This window comes from Hydra vulgaris, chromosome 07 (genome assembly GCF_038396675.1).
Source record: "Hydra vulgaris chromosome 07, alternate assembly HydraT2T_AEP".
Lineage (NCBI taxonomy): Eukaryota > Metazoa > Cnidaria > Hydrozoa > Anthoathecata > Hydridae > Hydra > Hydra vulgaris.
In genome coordinates, this window is record NC_088926.1 from 20,847,501 (window position 1) to 20,870,045 (window position 22,545).

The 22,545-nt window shown below is 28.6% G+C and overlaps 1 protein-coding gene and 1 long non-coding RNA gene across 2 annotated transcripts in view; one reads left to right on the forward strand and one right to left on the reverse strand.

The window, feature by feature from the left end:
* The window catches only part of LOC100198644 (glutamate-gated chloride channel), a 60,251-nt gene extending 38,147 nt beyond the window's left edge, over nucleotides 1–22,104 (forward strand). Inside the window, exons 7-10 of the mRNA XM_065801332.1 lie at nucleotides 102–239; nucleotides 5,106–5,258; nucleotides 5,424–5,635; nucleotides 21,772–22,104. Coding sequence (XP_065657404.1) covers nucleotides 102–239; nucleotides 5,106–5,258; nucleotides 5,424–5,635; nucleotides 21,772–21,960 — 692 coding nt within the window. The 3' untranslated portion in view covers nucleotides 21,961–22,104. The remainder of the gene's footprint in view (nucleotides 1–101; nucleotides 240–5,105; nucleotides 5,259–5,423; nucleotides 5,636–21,771) is intronic.
* On the reverse strand, nucleotides 9,080–12,345 carry LOC136082340 (uncharacterized). The gene is made up of 7 exons (XR_010639611.1): nucleotides 12,172–12,345; nucleotides 12,018–12,035; nucleotides 11,823–11,846; nucleotides 10,408–11,513; nucleotides 10,106–10,325; nucleotides 9,318–10,023; nucleotides 9,080–9,236 (listed from the first exon to the last, which is right to left on the reverse strand). It is a non-coding gene; the product is annotated as an uncharacterized LOC136082340 (long non-coding RNA).
* Nucleotides 22,105–22,545: the final 441 nt, after the last annotated feature.

Genomic DNA, 22,545 nt, shown 5'->3' on the forward strand with positions numbered 1-22,545 from the left:
TGTTTTCAGTTTATTTAAAGTATTTTATTTCTTTAAATGTATCTAGTTTATTTAAAAAAAAATTTAATTTGACCTATAAAGAACATAATTGTTTTAACTAGTTCCTAAATCATCAGACTATGTGCGTTTGAATTGGAGTGATGTTCCAATAGAAGGTAGCAAAAAAAATCTACACATACCAGATTACAATGAGGTTAAAATTACTACAAATAGCACAACAGAAGCTGGAGATTTTGATAGTGAGTGATATATCTTATTTTTTAAACTTTTTAAGTTCAAATATAAAACATAAATTAAGCGTTATTAATAATTAGTTTAAATACTACTTAATATAAATATTAGCACTTAAAAGATAAAAAGATTTCTGAAAAACTTTGAAGTATCTTTTCAGGCTTTAAAATTAACTCTGCTAATAAACACAGTTAACAGATATGTTGGCTAACAGATATGTTGCACTTTCTTTTAAGTAATGTTCAAATATGATTTGGGATGCAATCGATGTCAACGGTCATGTTAACATTTTCTGCAACAAAGTAAGAATGTCAATCCCACAAATTATTTGTAAATTTTGAAGAAAATCTGTCTAATTAGTTTTGAATCAAAAAGTTTGATATTTTCATGCAACTTGCCATCAGACAAAAATTATCATAACATGGCTTCAAGAAATTGTGATTGTTGTTGTTGTCCTATGACCAGACAGTTCATGCAATTTGGTAACAGGAAAAAATTCCCTAACCCCTTTCCACCTCCAAATAATCTCCCTGAGAAAAAATCCCCCTGGATTTCTTTTTTAAATATTGCATAAAATAAATGATATATCAATATATTTTTTTTGCAGGGGATTTTTTCAGGAGGATTATTTCCAGGGGGATTTTTTCTTAGAACCCCCAATTTAAACTCCATCAAAAACTGGCTGGTAAAAATAAAATCAGAAGTTTCTAAACCAAATATATATCATCATCATCATCATCATCATCATCATCATCATCATCATCATCATCATCATCATCATCATCATCATCATCATCATCATCATCATCATCATCATCATCATCATCATCGTCATCATCATCAGACATGTAATCTAAATCAAGAAACAAAAAAAAAATGTTAAAATCTATCATTATACATTGCAACATTAAAGTTGTGAACTTTATTTATATAACACTTAACCTCAATAGCCAAACTTTTTAGATTGTTTCATAAATGATGAACTAAGTTACATACATGTTGATTCCAATCACCCTCCTAGCATTTTAAAGCAACTTCCTTGTTCTATAAAGTTAGGCTGTCAGCTAATTCATCTAATGAAACTCTGCCAATTTTTATCAGGATGTATTAAAAAAGTCTGGCTACAAATTTAAACTTAATTATATTCTGAAACTTATCTAACCTCTATCAAATAACCGCAAGCGCAATATAATCTGGTTTAACCTTCCATATAGTAAAAATGTTTTTACCAAAATTGGTAAACTCTTTTTGGATTTAATAGACAAACACTTCCAATTTGGCCATGAGTACCATAAGATTTTAAATAGAAATATTTTAAAGGTGTGTTACAGTTGTATGCCAAACATAAAATCAATTGTTAACTCTTATAACCAACATATAATAAAAAATAACATCTCAGATTCCAATAAACATTGCAATTGTATTATTAAAAGGCAAGTGTCATTTAAATCAATAGTGCCTTGTAAAAAACATAATGTATTGAGCCACTCTATACCCAGGCACTCTGGATGGAAATATAAAAGTGTATTTTAGAGTTAGTGAAACCGTATTCATACTTAGATACGCTAACTATACAAAATCTTCTATCATCAAAAAATATAAAAATGTGACTGAATTATCTAATAAATTATGTAGGTCAAAAGAAAGTGACGTAAACCCAACAATTGAATAGAAAATTGTAATACGTTGTAGATCTTACAATCCCACAATAAAATGATGCAACCTATGTCTATATGAAAAGTCATAATATCTTACACCAATGATAACTTATTAAATAAGAGGAATGAATTAGTATCTAAATGTAGGCATAAAAGCAAATTTCTTTTTGCAAAATTTGATACAGGTGATAAGCAACCGTTTTATGATTTTTTTTTTTTTTAATTTTGTTTTTATGTTGTTGTTTGTTGTTATGAGTAGAGCGCACTCCACTGTAATTATATATTTTTACAGTCTTTTTGTTTCTTGATTTGTATTACATGGCCAATGATTAGGCATGAAACTATTAGTACCATTTTATTATGTGCATTATGTTGATAAATTAAATTTGAAATTTCAGACATCCAATAGTTTATATTAGCCTTATAAACACAACATAGTGGCCCCCTTTGTTTACAAATGGTCAAAATAGACAACACTAAAATCGTATACCTTTTTCCTCACTTTAAGCAAGTCTCTCATTTTTTTCTAGAACTATTTTCTGGATACTTCTTTCTTTAAAAAAGTCATTTTTATTAGCTTGTATCATATAAGAGAAAAGTTTTGACCTCCTAAACTTTGGAAAAATCTGAAAATTGCTAAAATATGCTAATATAAAGTTAACTGTAGTTTTTTTTTATTCATTCACAAGTTTTTACAGGTAGTTTTTCTGATTAGCTACTACTATCTGCAATAAATGGGCAAAATATAGGCAGCTTGTTGCAGTTTAGAACTCAAATATATCTAAAAGTATATTGCCCATTTGTCTAAAAAGTTTAATTTTCGGCCATTTTGAGGCACTTGTAAATTTTTATAAGACTTTTTTTTTGATTTAAGATTAACAGCATATAAGACCATTAGACCCAACTCTCTAAAAATGCAAATAATATAAACTTGTCAAATTTACGCCAAAAATGCCAGCATTTTTAAATAACCCTATTTTTCAATTATTAATGTTTAAATGCATTATTGGAAACCAGTACCCCCTAACCTGTCACTGGCCTGTCTGAGAGGTGCAACCAATTATTAGTCATTTCTTAACAAAAAGAAAGATATGGTTGGCCCCCTCCTTGATCTGGTCTTTATATTGGTTTGAGGCACAAATAATAGGGTATTAACTATTTAGAGATTTTTGAAGTTTTGTTTCTGGTTCAAAAGTGGTACTTTAAAAATAAGTAAAAAATCAATTTAATTTAAAATAAATCAAAAATGATTGATTTTAAATTGAAAGCATTATTTCTTTAAATTCTATTCTATTATAAGTATATCACCTATAATAAAATAGAATTTAATCACTGAATAAATTGCTAATAATTCAGTACACAAGTAGGACAGTGGATTCAGACATCAATGTGAAGCAGAACAAGATAAATTGAATCATAATAACAATGTAATCATATTTTGATTGAAAAAAATATATTATTAACTAACATGTTGTAGAACTTAATTTAATGGAAAACAAGTAAAAATAATGAGAAAATGATTATTATATGCTGTTTTTGCAGGTGAGCTTCATATATAAGAAAAAATTCTTATTAGAAAGTTTTAATATTGAAAATAACTTGAAAAAAAGTTCATCTTTAGCAATTCATTTATGCAATTTTCTAGAACTTTACCAGAAATGATAGAAAAGCTAAAGTCTGATGATATAATTAAGATAAAATTGACATCATTTGTCCTTTTAAGGCCATAATATTGTTTATTTGCTGGATGAAGCATGTATCTTTCTGGGACATATCTCACAAGTGTGAGAAGTGTCCAAGAAGAAAAAAAGAATTGAAAAAGAATTAAATGACCTGGTAGAGGATTCATATAAATAATTTTTAAATAATTAGATGAATCTAATTATTTAAAAAATAATTATATGAATCCTCTACCAGATAATTTTTTAAATAGTTCATTCTTTAGCAACTAAATTCTTTAATACCCTTTATACATTTTGGAAATCTTTTAAAAAATTGTTCAACATTATTTTGGAAAATATCAATAATTTTTGACTTTGAGATACTATACTCCTTAATTGTGTAAATGTTTAAAGTATCACATTTAAACAATAAAGATCTCTAAATAATTTAAAAATGGTGTTGTTGATACACAAAATATAAAATACACAAAAAGTAAAAAAATACTTTTTGCAAAATTTATGCATTTAAAACCAAATAAGTGGATATAAATAAGTGTGGACTCACTGTAAATAACTAAACTTTTTTTCTGCTCCTACTTACTATCAAGACTAGATTAAGGAGGGGACAACCAGCCATATCTTTTTCTTTGTAAATAAATGACTTATAGTTGGTTGCACCCTTTACACATGCCAGTAGGCAGGTTAGAGAGACATTGGTTTTTAATAATGCATCCAACGGTTGATAATTGACAACATGACAAGTTTATGTTTACATTTTAAGATAGTTGGACTTAATGACCATATATGCTGTTAATCTTAGAGCAAATGAAAGTGTTAGAAAAATTTACCAGCATCTCAAAATAGCTGAAAATTGGACTTTTCAGGGTTTGGCAATAAATTTTTTATATAAGCTGCTTATATTTTGCCCATGTGTTGCAGACAGTAGTGGCTAATGAAGGAAAATATGATGCTATTTGCAATACTGAAGAAACATGTATGATGCTGTCTGCCAAAAATTTTTTTTGTGTAAATCTTGATTTTATGTATCAACAAGACAATGCTCTATGCCACAAAGCAAGGTTAGCGACAGCATGCCTTGAAGAGTCAGATGTGTCAGTGCTGGATCGACCCCCACAGAGCCCTGATATGAATCTCATTGGGCATTTATGGGAAATTTTATTCCACAAGATACAGGGAACCTAGCTTAGTTCCAAAGGTGAACTTTAAGCTAATCTACAGAAGGCCTGGAAGGAAATTGCACTTCCTTCCATTCAAGCTTTTGTTAAGTTCATGCTAATACTTATAAAGGTAGTAATTGCAGCTCATGGCGGACATATAAAATATTGACATTTTTTAAAATTTTATGCAACAAAAAAAAAAAACTTAAGTTATTTTAATAAACTGTTTAGATAAATAGAATTTTTGCAACTAAAAAATGATTAAAAACTTTTTTTATTGCTGTTTGGAAAACCTTACAACAGCAGTATTTGTTTATATATAAATTATATTGTTTTATGTATGAGTGTAATTGTATGTAGTTTTGTATTAATTTCAGTGACATATGACGTCTTGGTGGTTACATTTATATTACATCGAGATTTTTCTGCACATTTTATTCAGTCTTATTTTCCATGTATTCTCATAGTTGGATTAAGCTGGGTGTCTTTTTTTGTAAATTATAAAGCAATTCCTGGTCGTGTATCATTTGGTATGTATTGTTTTAGTATGAAGTATTGAAGTAGAATGTTTTTCTGCTACCTATATTTTATATTAACTTACATGTATACATTATGCTTTAATTATGCTAATTATAATACATTATGCTTTTATATTATTTTTGATCTACTTAATCACAGGCTTTTTTTACTCTTAGGCATCAATACATTTTTAGCAATAGTCTATATAACAAATAGTATTCGATTGACAGCACCAATTTCCAAAAACCTGCGGAGTCTTGATTATTATATGCTATTTTGTATGATTTTTGTATTTGGAGTTTTATTTGAGTATGCTCTTGTTGGTATCACAGATCCAGATTTTTCTTTATCCTGGAGGATTAAAAAAAAGAAGAATTTAGATGTTACTGTAAGAGTTTTTATATTTCTTTTACTACTAAATAGTAAATAGATTGCTTTTTTAACTTGCTATATGTTTAATTTTTATTTCACCATGTAAAATACAAAGCGAAAACAAATACAATGTTAACAAGTTCTATAATTCTAGCATTACATGCTTGTGTTGTATCACCTTGTCTAATTGACTATATATGTTATTGGACCGATAAAAATCTCTGATATTGAATGTGTTGAATTGTTCTGGTTTTTTTACAACAATTACATCAACCAAAAAACAAACAATGGAGTTTATTAGAGGCAATTTTAACTTTTGATTTTAATGATTTTTTGTTTATTTAGTAAAATTTATTTGGTAAATTTAGTAATAATATTTTGCTTCAAATTTTAGTCTGGTCATTAGTGTTGAAGTTATAAATCAGATTTCGTCTTAGGATGTTGGTGGTGAATGGGATGATAAGGGCTGGTCTGTTTGAGTAATCAACTTTAAGTTATTAGGCAATTATTTTGCTGATTTCCTATACAACCGAAGGTGTTTAAAAATATTTAGGTATATGAAAGAGTCTGAAATTAGCTTCTTAGGTTTCCATGGCTCTATATGTATCCAACTCCATTATATAAAAAAATTCAAGTGGTTTAATTTTTTTAATCAATTTTTAAGTTTAAATAAACAAATCACAAAATTTAAAAAAAATTTGTCTAAAACAATAAAAGTAAGAGAATTATTAATCATTATTATGATTGTTGATTCTTTTAGTGTAATTATGTTTGCACAGCTGTTTTCAATGCTTTAGTACTCTTAAAAAAATAAAATCTAGTCGCTAAAATTAGGAAATTAAAGAACATTTTTAAGAATTTATTAACTTAGTTTTATTAATCCGCAAAAATAACATAACATATATTAACTTTCTAATGGTGCTGGCTTTAGTGATCAATATAAAGTAAAATAATCACAAAATAGATCAATAAATAAATAAAAAAAGTAAGATGAAAAAAAGCAACTTTTTTACGGTACTTAAAGTTTCATGCCGTTTGTGGCACTCATCAGCCATATATTTAAATCAAGAAAAAACCGTTCAAAAATACAATTAAAGCACCGTTACAAAATTAAAAAAGCAATGGAATGAGTTCTGACATCAAATAATAATAATAGTAATAATAATGACAATAATAATAATAAAAATAATAATAATATGGAAAAACATCTTTTTTAATCGCCAGTGTCATATTGGGAAAAAAGGATCTGTTTCTATGTCTACACTTAGAAACAATCTCACTCCTTTTATTCAATAAATTAGTATTTTTATAATATAGAATTTCATATTTTTCGGTGAGACATAATTTGCAAGATTTGGATGTTGGATTATATGCTTTACATCGCCTGAGAATTTTCCACTTAACTATAGGGACTAAATTAGCTTCTTTTAACTTTCATACATGTTTTGAGAGTTCAGTATTATTTTTGTATTTAGAGATGTTAAATGATTTAACGTGATTAGCGTATCTTAATTTAAAAGGAGTCTCAATTATCCAAATATAGGATTTTTCATTAGAAGATGAATCAAGATTATCAGTTGTAACAGTTGCTTGATATACAATATTGCTTGTTAAACATTTATTAAACAACGGACAGAGATTCTTTTTATAGCAGTTACAGTCCTGTTTTTTTATTTACAAAAACTTTTAATATTGACAAAAAAACTTTGCAGTATTGTTTTATTGTTGTTTTATACAGCTTTATATAATCTTAAAAATCTAATATAATAATATAAAAATATAATCTTCAATCTTGAAAAATTTGAATTTAAAACAAACAAAAAAATTCAGCAAATCAAACAAGCAAATTGAAACTTTTGTATTAGAATAAAACCGGTGTAGTATAAGATTTTACTCCCGCGTCTTTTTTTGTGTGGATATTCAGATATTACAGAAATGATAGCTTTTGAGAATGAACTCATTGATCTTGTAAAACACATTAAGTTTCGAAAGGTGCACAGAAGTTTTCAAAATAAATTAAAAAAAGATATAAACAGTATTCGAAAATCTAACCTAACTTATACGTATGCTGATAAAACGACCAATCTTTACAATTTATCTAAGAATGATTACAACCACTTGTTAAGAAATGCCATCATTTCAAACTACAAATTATCCAACTCAAACATAATAAATAAAGTAAACTTAGAAGGTAAATGTCTTTTGAAAAAACATGAAGTTTTCAATAAAATTGACATTAACACATCTTCCGATTGTTTTATCACTTTAAAAGACCATAAAGATAATTTTGAAAACAATGCGACTGTCCGTTTATTGAATCCTGCTAAAAACGAGATTGGTAGAATTAGTAAAGATATTCTTTCTAAAATTAACACAGACCTAAGAAATATATTACAATTAAATCAATGAAAAAACACTCACAATATTATCGATTGGTTTAAGACCATAAAAGATAAACACCTTTATAAGTTTTTAGTTTTTGATATTATTGACTTCTACCCTTCTATCAGTGAAACACTTCTTAAAAACTCTATCAATTTTGCAAAGCAACACCTAACATTAAAAAAAAGAAAACATATAACTCTAATTTTTCATGCAAGAAAGTCTTTGCTTTTTAATAATGATCAAGTTTGGATAAAGCAATCAAGTGGTTTATTTGATGTTTCCATGGGAGCGTTCAACGGTGCAGAGGTTTGTGAGCTGGTAGGAATATTTCTTCTTTTTCAAATTTCAAAATGTTATAACAAGCTTGAGGTTGGTTTATATCGTGACGATGGCTTGGCAGTTTTTAGTAATAAAAGCGGCCCTCAAATGGAAAAAATAAAACGGATTTCTATACAATGTAACATGAAAATTGATAGCTACGTTGACGTGACTCTAAATCTTAGTGACTGCACTTTTAAACCTTAATTCAAACCTGATAATACATTAAATTACATCCATGCTGATTCAAATCACCCGCCAAGTATATTAAAACAAACTAGCAGAAAGCAACCCGTAATACGGGTTACAGTCGGTCTGTTACTTAATTTATAGTGGCTGTTTTCCACAATTTAAAGTTACGAAACCTTAACTAATACCCTGTAAGAAAAACACCTTCAAATTAAAAAATTAAACCATCTGTAAAATTAAAATAAAATAATTTACCAATTATTTAACGTTATTTGAGTAATTTACAACTGACATAGGTCATATCAGTGTATGGCAGAACCATTTTCCTAGACATTACTAAGTTCAACACAGTACATTTTTAGTTACTGACACAAAATAATAACACTTCATCATACTTTAAATTGACAAAAGATTAAAGCTAAATTCTTGTTATATTTTTTATAACATGAACTTTAATTAATAAGATTAATATGAAGTGAACATAAATTATTTATGAGTTATTAATTTTTTGGTATCCCCTTGATACATGTTTCTTTAAAAAAGGAAATTGTCTTTAAAACGATAAATGCACACTAATTAAATTTATTATAAATAACTAAGCAATTGAGTACAAATACGTTTCAAACAAAAAAAAGTTGATTTACAATCAAACATGTGTATAACAAATTGTAAAAAATATGTAAACTTTGATCTTTTATATTGCATTAATGCGTCATATGACAAACCTAAAATAAAAATTGTAACAGATAAGTAGACATAAAAGAAAAACAAAACAAAACAAAACAAAAAACTGGAATACAATTTACCTGCTTTTCGGTAGCCTGTTGTCATACTTAAACTGCTGTCATGATGCAACTTGTCAGTGTTGTTTTATGACGTTATATCACGTTGGTTTTTAGTAAACTTTAGTTAAATTTAAAAGACATTACAATAGATTTAAAATATTTTAATTAAAAAGCAAAAAAACAAATGCTTCAAGGAGCCAAACTAAAAATATTAAAAAATTAAATAGATATAAATAAATTGCATTTATATAGCTAAATAGTCTTATAGTAAATTTTAAAAGCAGTGTTTTCAATAAATTAAACTACCAATTAATTATTTTTAACAAATAGAATGTAGCATCATATTATGATGATTGGGTAGTGAATCAATTTAACTATATTTAAGTTTAATTGGTGAAAAACAAATAAAATTTCAATTAAAAAAGACAAAAACAAACCAAATATACAACAGTATATTATAAAAAATTACAAAGCTAAAAAAAAAAAATCACTGAAGAAAAAACGGCAACAAAAAAGTTATAAATATCTTCACTGATAGAAGACATTTACAACCTTTTGGTTGCTGTTTTTTCTTCGGTGTCTCCCAACACCCTGGTATGGATGAGCCCTCCATTTGAAGGATGGCTCATCCATACCGCCATTACTTCACCACCTATTGAAGGACCTCTCCGAGAGAGACCCTGGTGTTGGGAGCGATATCTTTGATATTCCTCAAATGTTAACGACTCTAAAATTACAAATAGAAGGATATAATAAAATTTAAAAGTATTTACAGTTTTTTTAAATCAAAATATAAAGCATAACCTCACCATTTTCACAGAATGAAGAGGATGCTAAAAATAAATTTAAAAAAAGTAAATTAAAAAGACTTGTGAGAAATTTAATTTTGATAAAAATATGAGTAAAATGCAAACAGTTTAAAAATGTCATATTTATATTAAATAATTCTTTCACCTATTGCACATATTTCTCCATAAAAAATATATAAAATTTAAAACACAGCCCTACCAGTTATGCTTCTACCAGACACTAAAGACAAAAAATATACCTCAGAATAATTGACAGAATTATATTTACATATAAATAAATATATAACTATAATTTTTTTTACCTAATCCCCTCATTTCTTCCATGAAGTTGTCTAAAGTAAGAAAAAAGATAACTGAAGCTAAAACTAATAAAAACTAAACTAAAATTAACTATAAACTAAACCAAAACTAAAAAAATTAAAATAAACTTTAAATTTTAATATCTGTACCTCAGAAGACAAAGGTCGGTTATCCAGTTTTTTGTGAAAATGAGTTATGTATGAGACCTTTTTAGTTTTTTTAGTATCTACACATGTATAAAGACTGTTTTCCTGCAACAATGTGAAACAAAGTTTGGTAAATATAAACGGTCTGGTTTTCCACACAATGTTCAAAGGAAAAACGTCTGTAGTTCAGAAATGACTTTTCACTTTTTTTATTTAACTTTTTATTTTTATCAAAATTATATTTCATGTGCCTCAAGACAAATTAAATAAAACATAAAATTAACCATCAAGAATAAAAAAGCCAATGAAGACTAATTATTTTACTATTTACTCTCTCCTGGACAATTTTTAAAATGTGACAACTGAAAATTGGACTACTGAGTGTACAGATACAAATGCTTTATTTATTTAACTATACTAATCATATAATTTATACTTAGTTTTTTTTCCAACTCTCCTAAAAGAAAAAAGAAAATAAAGCTTAAGTACTTGAAGTTTTTAAATTCCAGTTACAGTACAAATAAACAAATTCCTATTAACAATTATCTAATAGCAAAAACACTGACTTATTTCAGTCTTCAATTCTGTGTCTAAACAATAAAAGCACTTAAATGTATAGACGTTAAAATATCTACTCAACTTTTTAAAAATAAATTCACTAAACTAATGTAACTAATACTTTTATTAGCTCTCTCTTGATCAACTAAAGAAAATAAATTTTAATTAAACTATTTTGATGTAAAATAATAAGAAGCTGTCTTACTGAGAATTTTAAATTTCTTCTCTATTATTGACAATATAATTTTAAGTATTACCTAAGTTCTTGGGTTTATTGTATAAAATTATAAAAACCTACTGTTTTACTTTAAAGTCAACAACAATATTTTAAAAAACATTTTAGTTACTTTATAAAAAAATAAAAATCCTTTTAAACTTACTACCTCTCTCTTCATTGTTGTCAACTAAACAGAAAAACAAACAAACAACTGATAGTAAATTTTCACTTTGGTAGTAGGTTATTAAATAGATTAAATAGATCAAAGATCTATAATCGGCTCTAACAGTCTACAACCTTATCATTAAACTATAGCTATTTTCTACAACCTGGTGTAATTTAATATAGATATATTTTTTAAGTAATTAAAAGTATTTAAGATTATAATATATAAGATTTTAAAAACCTGAAATTTAAAACATACTTAAAAAAAAAACAGAAATATTAAAAAGTAAATCTTTTCCTTTTTAAAAAGTAAAAATGCTTTTTAACTTACTTTCTCCAATGATACTGTTGTCATCTAAACAGAAAAGCAAACAAATATTGAAGCCGATTCTTTCTTAAACCTCTTTAAATAATTCAATATTAAAATAAATATTTAATCTTTCTGGATTGAATTAATTTAAATCAACAAACCTATACGAACTGCAATTTATAACATTTAATTATAACAAAATGGAACAAAACTTACTTCTTAGTAATTCAGCAACTAAAAATAAACATATATTTAAGAATTAGCTACATAACATGATACAAATCAGTAGCATAATACACATATATTTAAGAATTAACTACGTAACATGATACAAATCAGTAGCATAATACACACGTAAATAAATACAAACCTTCATCTTTAACAATTTGGGACATTCTATTAATTCGATATAAAAAATAAAAAGAAATATGCTTAAAAACAATTTTAATAAAGGTAATAGACATATTAAGATATAAAAAATTGTAAACAATTAAAATGATTAAACAGGATGTAACTTACTTGAAAGATATGATATGATGTATTAAAACAGATATTTTTTTTTTTTTTTTTAAACATCTTCGCTTCCAACAAGGCTGCAAGCAGCCACTAATTAAAGTTGGAAGTTACTGTAAGAGAAAAGATGAAGATTGTAGAGCAAGATAACGATTGACGGACGATTTAAAAGATTGCAAATTACATGAATCAGGAAAGCAAGATGAAGGAAGCGAATTCCAAAGAGCTGATGTTCGAGGAAAAAAACTAGACGAATAAGTGTTTTTGGAGCACTTAGGAACAGTCACAGAAAAAGGATGACACTTAATTGAATGACGAGTAACACGAGAATGAATTTTAGTAGATGGCACAAGAGACGTTAGCTCTTTCGAGCAGTGCCCATTATAGTATTTGTAGAAAAGAGAAAGAGAAGCAACATTACGACGATGTGATAATGGTTGAAGGTTGGCTGCAAGAGCAGGTCCAACTATGTTTACAATGCGTTTTTGCACCTTGTCTAAAAGAGAAAGGGCATCATTAGAAGATCCGCCCCAGATATGGCAACAGTATTCCATACAAGGCCGGATTTGAGATTTATAGAGGTAGAGAATAGAATCCAGAGTAAGAAAGTGGCGAGCTCGATAAAGAGATGCAACCTTAGCAGATGCTAATTTTGCAACCGATTTGATATATGGTTTCCAAGAAAGATTGGAAGTAAGAGTTAATCCTAGAAGATGAAGAGTAGGTGACTCATCGAGTACATCACCGTTCATAAATATAGGAAGATCTAAATTATTGCGATAACGATTGGCTGAAAAAAATTGAGTTTTATCTGAATTAAAGTTCACCAGCCACTGTGAGCCCCATGCTGTAGCAGAAGTGAGATCCTTTTCAAGCTCAAATGCCCCCTCCAGGCAATCAGAGGGTGTTGGTTTCTTATCACGACAAGAATAAATGGTAGTATCATCAGCAAACAATGCCACCTTAGATGTGAGAATATCTGGAAGATCGTTAATGTAAATTAAAAAGAGTATAGGGCCAAGGATAGAACCTTGAGGAACCCCTGAAGTTACAGAATAAGAAGAAGAGTGTTGTCCATCGAGGACAACTTTTATGCTACGATTGGAAAGGAAGGATTCAATGATCTTAAAGATGTTGCCGGATACACCATAAGAAGAAAGCTTATGGAGAAGACCAGCATGCCAAACTTTATCAAACGCTTTTGAAATGTCAAGAGCGATGGCCTTAACCTCTCCACCTTCATCTAATGCACGATAAAACCTGTCAGTTATTACTGTTAGCAAATCAGCTGTAGAACGAGAAGATCGAAATCCATATTGATGGTCAGAAAGTAAGTTGTTAGATTCAAGATGAGAAATTAAGTGTTTGTTAATTAAAGATTCAAAAACCTTGCTTATGATAGGAAGAAGACTTATGGGACGGTAGTTAGACGAATCAGATCGCTCCCCAGAATTTTTGAAGATAGGGATAACAGATGCGGCTTTCCAGCAGGCTGGAAAACAAGACTCTGATAAGCACTTGTTGAATAGTTTTGAGAGTATAGACGACAGCTCTGGAGAACACTTCTGCAAGACAATAACAGGTATGTTGTCTGGGCCACAAGCTGTAGAAGAGTCTAGACAGGAAATCACTTTAGATACAGATGCTGAAGTGATATGAATGTCAAGCAATGAATCAACCTGTTTGTTGGCAATATCAGGTAGAACGCAATTAGTGGAATCAAGAGATGATATTGATGAAAAGTTTTTAGCAAACAGTTCGGCTTTGTCTTTAGGTGAGGTGACAAAGTCTGAACCATACAAGAGAGGTGGAATTATAGATTTGCCCTTATTATTGATATTATTAAAGATTCTCCAGAAGTCACGAGAGCCTAATTTTTGAGATGAGATACGAGATTTCATGACCTGAGAATAGCGGGTTTTGGCGTTAGACAAAACCTTTTTACAGTTGTTTTTAGCAGTAATGAACAGACGTCTGTTTTCTGGAGAATTGTTTTGCTGATAAATATGGAAGTAACGGTTTCGATTGGCAATCGCAGCAGCACAGTGTGAGGAAAACCATGGAGGAGAGTGAGGCTTGACCTGGAAGTTATATAAGAAGCACATTTGTCGACAGGAAGTTGAAAGATTTCTACCCAAGGGCCATCACGAAGAAAATCACGGAAAGAATCCCAGTCAGCTTTACTGTAGTTGTAAGAGGTTCGATAGTAGGGGTATTCAGGTGATGAAGAAGAATGAGATATTAGTTTTAAAGAGATCAAACTGTGATCAGAAGCACCTAAGGGTGAATGTGGAGAAACTGAGCACTGACTAGGATCAGAAACAAGACATAAGTCGAGTAGAGAAGGTAAATGATTAGGGTTGTCAGGAAAGCGAGTTGGAAAGTTGACTATTTGAGTTAGGGATTGAGAAAGGCAAAAGTTGTGGGCTTTAATGCCTGCAGAGTCACTGACACTAGAGCCAAGCCATTCAGAGTGGTGAGCATTAAAGTCACCGACAACAACTATATTAGCTGATGGATAAAGAGAGAGGGCTTGGTCAATATGATCAGAAATAACATCAAAAAGAGTACAGTCTTGAGATGAAGGAGATCGATATAGAACAAAGAGAAAGGCAATAGAGTGAAGTGGTGCTAAACGAAAGCACATGAAAGAATAGTCTGTGGATTCAAACCTAGTTTCACGACAAACAGGTGAATTCTTACGAATGTAAATGCCCAGGCCAAGCATGTGACTATTGGAGTCTTTACGAATCAGAGGAAGATAACCATCAACACTAAGATCACAAGATGAGACAGCCTAACTCAAATTAGTCTCACAAAGAGCAAGTAGGTCTGGTGAACTTTGCAAGAGATAAGACTCAACAGAAGAAAAGTTACTTCGAAGACCACGAATATTAGTGAATGATAGGTTTAGAGAACTTGGTGATGATGATGGTTTTTTGTGTTTTATAGTTTTTGGTACTTTATTCATTTTTAAATTAGATTGAAGAACTTGACTCAAAGCATAGATAGTACTCAGAACACTGTTTAATAGCCCAAGCAATTGCCTCATTACTACTAATAAACCCTAAGCCATAACAAAGGGCTCCAAAGGGCACCAAAAGTACAAACAGGGACACCATCCATGCGCAACATGGCACTGTTAATACTTTGATATTTTTCAGCTGTTGATGGAATCAGCCTCTCTGAGAGCTACCACAGAGTTCGGGAAACCTGACTACCAGCCGGCCTCAGAACCATAAAACTGAGTTTTAGAGCTGTACCCTCATAAGGAGATAATAGAATGAGTTGCCTAGTCATAAAAACAGTGACACAAGCAAACCCATGCATTGAGTCAAGAAGATCCAGCATTCAACATCCTAAACTGGAAACAATGTATTAAAAATACATCTGCGCCAGCCTAATAGATGAAGAAGGGGTGCGAGGCTGGTCAACAGATAGAATCTGTTTACCCCTTAAGTCTTTGCCTAGGAGGCCTTCTACAAGACAGTAGCTGGGTGCATTTAACATCTGCTCAAGATGAGTATTTTTATCGAGACACCATCTCTAGCCTTTACTCAACCAAGAGCCCCAAGGCAGGGGGTGTTTTAAATCGGAGTTGGCATCTCCTAGCCTTTGCCTAAAAAGGCGTATCCTACAAGGCAGCAGGACATGAAGCAGATTGTACTGGGTTACATGTTACCAGTAGCAGGATAACCTGATCTGACAAATAGAAACGTGTATTTTAAATGTAATAGAAACGTGCTATTTTAAATATAATAGAAACGTGCTATTTTAAATGTCTGGAAATTCCAATCTCAAAATTCCAGAACAGAAGAAAAACTAACAGCGCACAAACGTAACTGTCCATCACCAAGGGTAACAAAACAACCAAGAGTAACAAAAAAGTAAAACCGCATTTAACTTATTGCATTACATTATTACAAATTAAATTACGATTAGCATATTCAATTAATTACATTATGATTATGATTAGCAATATAAATCAATGCCTAAAATAACTCATCTATTTATAAATAAATCATCGATTTTAAAATTTATCAATGCGTCTAACTCATTACGCAACTAATTAGTTTATTTACTAATATGTGCAGTAAACATATCTGGACAAAAGAGCTAATTTGTGTTAACTCCATTTTTTGTGAATGAGTAAAATACAAATTTGTTATTTAAGTTTTAAGCGACATTTCTTGAAGTACGTAAATATATAAGTTATGAAACATCAAAGCAGCATCGTACTAATTTTTCTTTTTCGTGATATTTCGACCTATTTTAGCACAGATCGTCATCAGACGTAAAATACAATACATTATAAAATAAAAATTTGATATTTATGTCGCATATTCCGTCTGGGCCATATAGCCTTCTAATCGTTATTTATTGCGGTTTAACCGCAATCAATTAAGTCTTAAATCCATTTTATGAGCCAAAATATCTTAAAATAGTTTTTTTTACTATACTATCACATTTATACTTACATGCACTATCACATTTAGCTACCAAAAATGTTTTAAATTGGCATTTAAAGGTTACGTTACGTTCATAGTTTTTAGCGTAACATAATTTCATGTTTGTAAACCAGGCTGACCGCACCCGGGTCTTGTTAAGTCTGTTCAACACAGACCATTTTTTTTATTATTTGTATGACCTCTTTGTTTCTATAGTAAACGGTAATATACTACCATTTACTTAAAAAATTCTTTTTGTTACTTGGAATTTAATTCTCGTAAATATTTTGACAATAATAAAGGACCTCCCTTCCTCGTTTTTGCCTTTTTTTTTTCCTCAAAAGTGTTGCAAATGCAAACTAAGCTAATTAATTAGTTAAACCCGTTATAAAATTTAAGTAACTTGGTATTTGACAAATGCGCAAAACTACAATATTCTCCATGTATTTAAAGGTTTTTAGTTTGTTTTTAGTTGCTCTTTAAAAACATCCCTTAACGTATGTACGTAACGTTATGTACAACAAATTATTAGGCATAAAAAAGAGAAACTTAAAAAAATTGAACTAATTGCATATATTTATATCATTTTAACTGAAAAAAAATTTACAATAAAAGGAAATCAGGTTTTTTTTTATAAATCCTAAATCTTGAAGAAAAAAAAAATGGAACTATGATATCATAATTACAAAAGAATAAATAAAAATAAAAAACCACATTAAAACTCAAAATCGATTTACGTATTTATAGTAACCTATGTTGACATGGCAGTTAATATAAACATTTATCGAAAATGTAACTATAAAATCTGTTTCCAAGTACAAAAGGATTAACAATACTAAAAAAAATAAAAATCAAATTAAGATATAAATTGCATTTTTAGCAAAATGTTGTCTTTGCTTTTAGTAAATAAATAAAAGCAGTAAGTTCCAATAATGAAACTACCAATTATTCATTTTTAACAATAGACACCAATGTGAAGGTAAGCGAAGCAGTCTATCAACACAAAACATCACAACAATAAAACATAACAATAGAATATTTACACCCTTGATCCTAAAATCCAGCGAAAATAACAAACCAAATTAAAATATGAAAGACAAAATTAGAAAACCAATTTTAAGTTAACTATATTTATCTTTTTATTAAACATATAAATGCATAAAAGTATGTTTGCTTTTATATTCAATATTAGTTATTCAATTACTTCAAATTTAGGACATTAAAACGCCCTAGGTTTAAAGATCAAGGTTGCATACTCTCTCATGCACATTACGCTAAACATTAACAGACATTATGTGTTTCCAGAATAGTTAAAAAAAGGTTAGACAACACAACCTAGCTCTAAAGCAGTAACACCGCCTTGCACTAAATACTGCCAAGTCACACCTCTGCTATAAGTAGACCGCTTGGCTGGCAAGCTTATCAATCTTGCTCAACATAATACCAAGTCACACCACTTTAAAAACATGGAAACAACATAATTTTAACATATATACAACTATAAACAAATATGATTTTATATAACACATATAAACACATTTTATGACAATATTAAATGACATATATTTATCAAAAACTATGAAAAAAAAAAATTAAAATATTAAATAAAGTTATACATACAAAATGCGCTTACAACCTACAAACAGTAAATTTTCGAAATGAAAATCTAAAGACTATAAATTAAGAACATTAGAAAATATAACATTATTTGTGTAACACTTTCCACCTATCATACCTTGAATGAGATGTTTATCAATTTTGAAAAACAAACTATTAAGTGCTCTAGTTCTTGAACATGCAACATATAGTTGATCATGAGAGTACCCCAACTCTATCAAATGTTTGACCTTGACTTTTAATAATTGTCATTGAATAAGCCAATCTGACAGGAAACTGAGGACGTTTCAGAACAAAAGGTAAGAATAATAATTTTTTATATATAACAAACTGTCATTTAAAATAAATTATACAATAATCTCATGACTTTAATATATATATATATATATATATATATATATATATATATATATATATATATATATATATATATATATATATATATATATATATATATGTATATATATATATATATATATCAGCTAGGAGATGTTTGAAAAAAAATTAGCTTAGAAAATAATAATAAAAAAAATTATTAAAAACATGCAATTCTAATAATAAACATACTGCTAACAAAGAAAAGTTAAAAAAAAAACGTTTTAAACCTTTGTTGCAAACTTAAAGATTATTTCTTCAAAAAAAATTATTAGTAAACGTTTTTTTCAAAAATTCACAAAACTTTACAATATTTTGTTCTTCTATACCACATTAATACATTATCTAGTAAATCTAAAATAAAAAATGTAATGAATAAGTAAATAAATAAGAAAAACATTACATACAAAAAATGAAAATCAATGCACCTTATAGAGAAAAGCTGTTGTGATTTACCAGAGTAAAATATTATTATTTTATGTTAGCTTTTACAAAATAGTTTATGCTGGAACATCATGATTCCAAAATATTTATAGCAAAATCATGTAGTAAACAGCGCAAGACAAAAAGTTAAATTGAGATAAAACAAATTATATATATGGAAAAATAATTTGTATTGGCTTTTAGTGAATAATTAAAAGCAGTGATTTTTAATAAAATTACTTATTTACCATTTTTAACAATAGACACCAACATAAAGATAAGCCAAATGTCTATCAACTCAAAAGATAACAAAAAAACATCACAGCAACAACACACAACAATGGCACACACCATAAGTTTATATAATATGTTTATAACAATAAGTGAGATAACGTTCATATTTAACAGAACATAAGTAACAACATTAAGCAAAATGTTATTAAAATACATTATTATGCATTTTTTGACACTAAAGACTATCGCGTAACCCTCTGTTATAAGTACATCACTTGGCTGGCAAAGTTGACAAATCTTACTCTACACGTTTACAAAGTCATAGCACTTTGAAACAACATAATATAAACATAGTACTAACTTTAAACATAATAAATGTGTTTAAATATCACATATTGACACATACACAAACAATAAAAAACACTTTACATTATTATAAAAATACATTGATAAAACAACTATAAAACACTTATTACCACATACACATACATATCAAAAAAGCATAAATGCATACTATAAACGTGTACAAACAAAAATATTAAAAATGACGCAAGAAAATTTAAAAAGATTCAAAATAAACAAAATATATATTTACAAACAATCAGCGCCGTAACTAGCTTTTCTAGTGTGCAAAATTTCATTTTTCGGCCCCCTAAGCCTAACTTTTTTTTGGAAAAATTGTAAATTAACAAATAATTTTTCGTCAGTTTAAAGTTCCATCTACGGGCCCTGTGCAAGTGCACCTGTTGCACCTGCCTAGTTACGGCACTGCAAACAATACTCCTTACCTTTTTTTTTTCATAAGAACTATAATCCTCATAACAAAATTTAACCTTTACATATAATAACATGTGACATGCCATGTCAGTGTTGGCACAAAATTTTAATATAATTTTTCTAAATTTTCTAAAAAAGAACAAAAATAGTTAATAGCATCACAGAAATTTTAAAGTCGTATTAACCATTTTATGGAAATAGCATTAGTATAACTTTAAATAACTTCCATACCCCTATTTTCCTTCTAAAATATAAAATAATAAAACTGCTAAAAGAAAAGCTAAAACAAACAAAATATAAGCGATTTAAAAAATTAAAATCCTTTCTACTTAAAATCCTTGCCACTTCATCTAATAAAAATTTAAATCCTTTCTACTTTACCTAATAAAAATGTATATACAACTATTCTATATACTTACTTCAATTATAATATGATCTAAGCGATGATTATTTATATAACCCTGATTAGTATGATTCTTTATGTAATATATCTAAACTAATAATTAAATTTCATAAAGAAAAAAGTTTCAACTCGCTTAAGAGATCTTTCTCCGATGACCGCGTGCGTTTAGAGAACGCGTTCTTTCAAAGCATAACTAATAAAACGGCATTAAACAATAAACATTTCTGTAGTATTAATATTAAGATACCACGTTCGATTGAACTTAGATTGTCTACAAATTCATCTAACAAAGAAATATTTCAAAATACTATTCCTCTATATAATGAATACATTTTATGCAACAATACAAACCTTAATCAACAGGGCTGTAACTGCTATAATAAAAATCTCTGTCCGTTGTTTAATAAATGTTTAACAAGCAACATTGTATATCAAGCAACTGTTACAACTGATAATCTTGATTCATCTTCTAATGAAAAATTACCATAGGCACACATGAAGAACGTACCTGCAGAGAATATATGTAAATATTATAAGGGGATTTGATTATACCATTTCTTGACACCATTTTTGAAATCAAAATAAAATTTCTTCATAACAGAAGCACATCTTGATCTTAGAATCAACCCCAATATAATAATTATATCTACCACTACTCTTATATCAGCAAAAATCTTAGCATTTTTAAATGCCCTTCTAGCAGTGTTTCGGCATTAGTCTTGCCAAAACCTTATTATGGCATATCAACTATAAGGCTTAGCTCCTTCTCTAAACCTCTGTTAAATAGTTTTCTTTCTATTTTTTACTGATATTTTTTCAGCAGGGGATTCAGCTAAGTATTTTTTAATGTCTATCTTGTATCTTAAATGTAAAATATTCTTAAAAGATCTGAGCCAGCAATACAGAGTAGAAAGCGCCAAATATAAAACTTTATCATTGACTGATCAATGCTGGACTATTAAGTTCACTGGGCTACCCAAACATTACATGATTAAAAAACAAACTAAAGGACAGTCTTATGTTACAATATGAATTAAAAAACTTGCTACATATTTCCAAAAAATTTTATTTAAACTTGAGATGCTCAAATTTTATATAACCAAACTTTTTAGCGGTTTTACGTTTATAAATTTGTTTTTTGATTTGAAAAAGAAGTGTATTTGGCATTGTTTATTTACAGGGAGCTTCAGAATCTTCTTGTCAAAAAAGTGTGACTTTTGGACCAATTGTTTTTAATACCGGTGATCAACACGTGATTGATAATTGTTCTAAAATTATTTTTCCTTTGGCGTTTTTATTTTTCAATGTACTTTACTTTGTTTATCACAACGTTCATCCTGAAACTGTAAAGAGGTTTACAGCCTGGTAATGTATGCTTTAATATTTAATCTTTGAACAATACTTCATCAAAACGTTCATCCTGAAACTGTAAAGAGGTTTACAGCCTGGTAATGTATGCTTTAATATTTAATCTTTAAACAACACTTTATAAAGATAAGCTTAGTGTAAATTACTACAGTTGTTTTTATTTGTTTTCTTTCACTTGTTTAATAATAACCGAAGTGTGTTTTTAACTGGTAAAATAAAATCTAGAAATAAGATTTTAAAAATTTCCTAAAGTATCTTATTTTAGTTTCGTTCAAAAACGTTTTTCTATAAGTTTAAGGTTTTTGTTTAACACTCTATAAGTTTAAGGTTTTTTCTTTAAGTTTAAGGTTTAAGTTTAACACTCGAGTGTTAACACTTGTTTGGATTTTTTAATTAAAAAAGGTTTCAGTTTTACTGTGATTTTTAAATTTTTTTTAAATGAAAACATTTTGTTAGTTGATTTGATCTAAAAAGCGAGTCGATTCCGCGCGAAAAAGTAGAGTTTCGAATCTGGAAGAGTTAATTATCTAATTTGCGAACAAGTCCTTAAGTGAACTATTATTTATTTAAAGCTTCTAGTTCGGTG